This window comes from Electrona antarctica (genome assembly GCF_951216825.1).
Source record: "Electrona antarctica genome assembly, chromosome: 21".
Taxonomy (NCBI): Eukaryota; Metazoa; Chordata; class Actinopteri; order Myctophiformes; family Myctophidae; genus Electrona; species Electrona antarctica.
The window spans coordinates 16424255-16429254 of NC_136802.1; the positions used below are offsets into that span (position 1 = coordinate 16424255).

A 5000-nucleotide genomic window follows, 5' to 3' on the forward strand; every position below is an offset into this window, starting at 1 on the left:
AATTTATTTCAGCACTAAAAGTGAAGTATGCATCGGCCTTCAGCCTACAGTATCTGTGTTTATGTTTCATAGTATATCTAATAGTGTGTGTGTGTGTGTGTGTGTGTGTGTGGGTGTGTGCGTGCGTGCGTGTGTGCGTGCGTGCGTCCGTGCGTGCGTGCGTGCGTGTGTGTGTGTGTGTGTGTGTGTGTAGATTGTAGGTCTGACTGCATCAGTAGGAATCGGGACTTTCAAGAACCAGGACGAGGCTGTTCAAAACATCTGTCAACTCTGTGCCAAGTAATACGCACGCACATTTATTTGTATCAGTTACGGTACGTTTAGAATCCTTATCCGTTTATGTTGACAACATACTTCAAAAGAAGTCAACTTGCTGAGGTCTCTGAGTTCTCTGAGGTCAATTGTTTTTTAAATGAGAAAAAGAGGTTGCGCATCAGCAATGGTTTTCAGTGGAGTGCTAAACCCAAATCCAGTATACATCAAAAAATAGGAATTAAAAAAAATCCAAAAAGTTTTCGGCTATGCAGCCTTCATCAGAGCATGCTCTGATGAAGAACCACACACACGCTCTGGTTCTGAATATTCTACCTTGCCCACTGTCAGGCTTGTCACGATCATCACATAATCACCCGATGATCGCAATTAGTTGAGATAAAAAGTTTGAAAATAAGTCTGCTGCAGCATTTACTTCTGTTCTTATCGTTGACTTTTGTCTGTTAGCCTAAACACTGAGGTCATCTCTACTGTGGAGGAAAACATCCAGGAGCTTCGATCATTTGTACACACACCTGAGAAAGGTACACAACACATACACTCACTCACTCACGCACACGCACGCACGCACTCGCGCACACACACACACACACACACACACACACACACACACACACACACACACACACACACACACACACAAAAGTTCACAGTCACAATGCATCATGTTGTGAGCTTGTTGATCTGCTATTCTCCCTTTTTCTAAAGCTTTCCGAAAGATATCGCAGTATTTCTACATTTCGGTTTTGATACCTTTACCTAATTAAAAGATCACACCCGTGTGAACTGAGTGGTGCAAGGTCTTATATAGTCTGATCAGCTATGTCAGTGACGTCACACACTAACCATAGCAACCATGCTCACCTGTGCACGGACAGGTGTGTACACAGGTACACAAACATACAGACAAAGCTGGTTGTTGGAGTGGTTTGCACCACTCAAAAAATAAATGTGAGTACTTTTTCCACCACTGGTGTTGTGTTCCTGCAGAATTCAGGCAAGTGGAGGAGAGAAAAGGTGATCCATTCATCAGACTCATCCAGGACCTCATGAGAAGAATAGAAACTCTGGCCAAATCTCTCTATGATATAGGTACTACACACACGCACGCACGCACTCACACACACACAGTCACACACACACTCGTGTCACACACTCATTCTCTGTCTGTCTGTCTGTCTGTCTGTCTGTCTGTCTGTCTGTCTGTCTGTCTGTCTGTCTGTCTGTCTGTTGTTTTGGTAATCTTGTATCTTGATTATCTAAAGCTATGGTTAGACTGATCTAATCATGTGGACTGATATAGTCTTATGCTATCTTATATGCTATTTGATTTTCTCGTACATTAAGCCCTGCATTAAGTGATCATGGAAAAATGGAAACTCTGTCTCTCTCTCTCTGTCTCTGTGTCTGTGTCTTAGGTAGTCTCTCGTCCATTCAGAACAGTGACTATGGCTCTCAGAAGTATGAGCAGTGGATCGTTGACGTTCAGCAGAAGTGCAGAGTTCTGATACTCGACGACAAACAGCAGGAGAGCCGAGTCTGTAGAGCTCTGTACAACTACACCGAACACCTGAGGGTGAGACATAGGGCTGTAGAGCTCTGTACAACTACACCGAACACCTGAGGGTGAGACAGGGATGTAGAGCTCTGTACAACTACACCGAACACCTGAGGGTGAGACAGGGATGTAGAGCTCTGTACAACTACACCGAACACCTGAGGGTGAGACATAGGGATGTAGAGCTCTGTACAACTACACCGAACACCTGAGGGTGAGACAGGGATGTAGAGCTCTGTACAACTACACCGAACACCTGAGGGTGAGACAGGGATGTAGAGCTCTGTACAACTACACCGAACACCTGAGGGTGAGACAGGGATGTAGAGCTCTGTACAACTACACCGAACACCTGAGGGTGAGACAGGGATGTAGAGCTCTGTACAACTACACCGAACACCTGAGGGTGAGACATAGGGATGTAGAGCTCTGTACAACTACACCGAACACCTGAGGGTGAGACAGGGATGTAGAGCTCTGTACAACTACACCGAACACCTGAGGGTGAGACAGGGATGTAGAGCTCTGTACAACTACACCGAACACCTGAGGGTGAGACAGGGATGTAGAGCTCTGTACAACTACACCGAACACCTGAGGGTGAGACATAGGGCTGTAGAGCTCTGTACAACTACACCGAACACCTGAGGGTGAGACAGGGATGTAGAGCTCTGTACAACTACACCGAACACCTGAGGGTGAGACAGGGATGTAGAGCTCTGTACAACTACACCGAACACCTGAGGGTGAGACAGGGATGTAGAGCTCTACAACTACACCGAACACTACTGTTCGGTGTAGTGACAACATAATTCCGATTATCTCAAATAAATGCGATTAGACGATTATTTAATAATTGTGACAGACCTACCCACCAACCCACACCCACTGCACACAAACTGAACACATACACATGATCTCTCTCTCTCTCTCTCTCTCTCTCTCTCTCTCTCTCACAGAGGTATAATGATGCGTTGATCATCAATGAGGATGCCAGGACTAAAGATGCTCTGGAGTACCTGTGTGTGTTCATGGAGGAAGTCAAACAGGCAGGAAATGACATCACAGAGACCAAGCTCACCCAGTACTTTGATGGTACAGCACACACACACACACACACACACACACACACACACACACACGTGCACGCGCAAACACGCACACACAAAACAGATTTATTCCATTGAGACCTGAGAACAGATTCTACAAAATGTCTTCTAAATCAGTTTTCTGAAAAACCTATGTTTCTATGTCAGTGGTGCTCACAGGGTTAAAACCTATGTTTCTATGTCAGTGGTGCTCACAGGGTTAAAACCTATGTTTCTATGTCAGTGGTGCTCAAACTGTTTCATGTCAAGGACCCCCAACATTATATGTAATTGGTCGTCGACCCCCATCTCAAAATATGTATTCAAGGGACACCCACAGAAGCAAAGATTTGAGTTAAAAATGTTCGCTGTAAAATAAATATATATATTTTTCACGATTTTAGGGTTAGGGTTTAAAGCTCGTAACGCGGCACTCTGTGCCACGCTATGAGCTTGTAGATCTGCTATTTTTCAGCAGCTAAAGTTTAAAATAATAAAGTAAAGTAGTTAAAAGCTAACGTGATACAGATGCGTCCTCAGGTCTAAATGGGTTATTAGCCCTTCATCCAAATAAATCCCGTTGAGATACAAGATCTCTTTGAGGGAGCCAGATAGCAGTAGTACAAAATGTTCCAACATAAAAACAAGAGAATAAAGCAGTGGTTTTCAACCCTTTACATATCAAGGTCCATTATTTATTCAGCATTTGAGCCACGGACCACCAGTTGATGAGATTTCGCACCCAAAACTAAAAATATATGATATATTATTATATAAAAACCATAGGGTAAATGGCAGTTAAACGTTGATCAAAATAACATTTATTTTATATTCTGTAATTATAGACTTATTGTAAATTAAGCGATGCAGATGTTTAACAAAATGTAACTCTTCAGAGCATAAAATGAAACCAAATGGGCCCGTCTTCCAAGTGTAGTTAAAGCCTTAGGCACAGAAAGTAAGCATATTGTTTTAACGTAAACTAGAATGACTAGTTTTGTGTGGGACACAAAGGTAAGAGGGAAGCAAACCTAGGATGGATATATACACAGTATATGTGAGCGAGTGAGTCTGTGCAAGGCCACTGAATTCCACCCGACTCTGGCACATACGGTGCAATGCTGAGTGAGTGAGAGCTATATATTTACATTACTTTAATCTCACTGTAAACAGAGTTTATATTGCATTAATCTAATACGATTAATTGTTATATTATTTCTCCTCTGCTCTCCTCCTCTGTAGTTCGTGTGGTGCAGTTGCGTGAGTTGGCCAATGGGTGTCAGTATGAGAATCCCAAACTGATAGAGCTGCAGTTCATTCTACAGGAGAAGTACAGAATGGAACCTGACACCAGAACTGTTCTGTTTGTCAGAACCAGAGCACTGGCTGATGTAAGTGTGTGTGTGTGTGTGTGTGTGTGTGTGTGTGTGTGTGTGTGTGTGTGTGTGTGTGTGTGTGTGTGTGTGTGTGTGTGTGTGTGTGTGTGTGTGTGTGTGTGTGTGTGTGTGTGTGTGTGTGTGTGTGTGTGTGTGTGTGTGTGTGTGTGTGTGTGTGTGTGCCATGCGTGGGAACAAATGTATAGCAGCATTTGAGAAATTGACATACAAATATTTGTGGTTTATTGATAAAAATATATGTTTTGAGTTAGGTAAGATTAAGAAAGGATTCATGTCTAATCCAAACCCTAGGGTTTGGGCCTTGGGGTTAGAGCTTTCCCTATTTTATACTTAGTTGTGCTTCTTCAGCAAGAAGACTTTTTAGCCCGAAACCTTAACAAATCAAGCTTTGACAGGGGAAGCACTAAAATACCTATTCATACTCCAGTTTTAGGTGAAAAGGTGACCACCGAAAACTACAACATGACGTCACGCCGTGGTGATAAGCCAATCACCACTCACCCCTCAACTCTTCTCTCTGTTTTTACTAACCACCGAACGGTGGTCACCTTCACCTAAAACTGGATTATGAATAGGCATTTAGCCTCAGTGTGCAGATTTAAAAATGTAATTGCCTGTGATTGCTGTGGGTCCTGCACCTATCCTCCAAAGGCATAAGTATGTCCTACATTAGAAAACCAATTA

At 43.2% G+C, this 5000-nt stretch overlaps 1 protein-coding gene across 1 annotated transcript in view; it reads left to right on the plus strand.

The window, feature by feature from the left end:
• rigi (RNA sensor RIG-I) overlaps window positions 1-5000 on the plus strand; it is a 16834-nt gene that overhangs the window by 5703 nt on the left and 6131 nt on the right. Inside the window, exons 10-15 of the mRNA XM_079491470.1 lie at window positions 194-279; window positions 721-797; window positions 1264-1365; window positions 1692-1849; window positions 2791-2926; window positions 4162-4310. Of these exons, the coding sequence (XP_079347596.1) occupies window positions 194-279; window positions 721-797; window positions 1264-1365; window positions 1692-1849; window positions 2791-2926; window positions 4162-4310 (708 nt within the window). The remainder of the gene's footprint in view (window positions 1-193; window positions 280-720; window positions 798-1263; window positions 1366-1691; window positions 1850-2790; window positions 2927-4161; window positions 4311-5000) is intronic.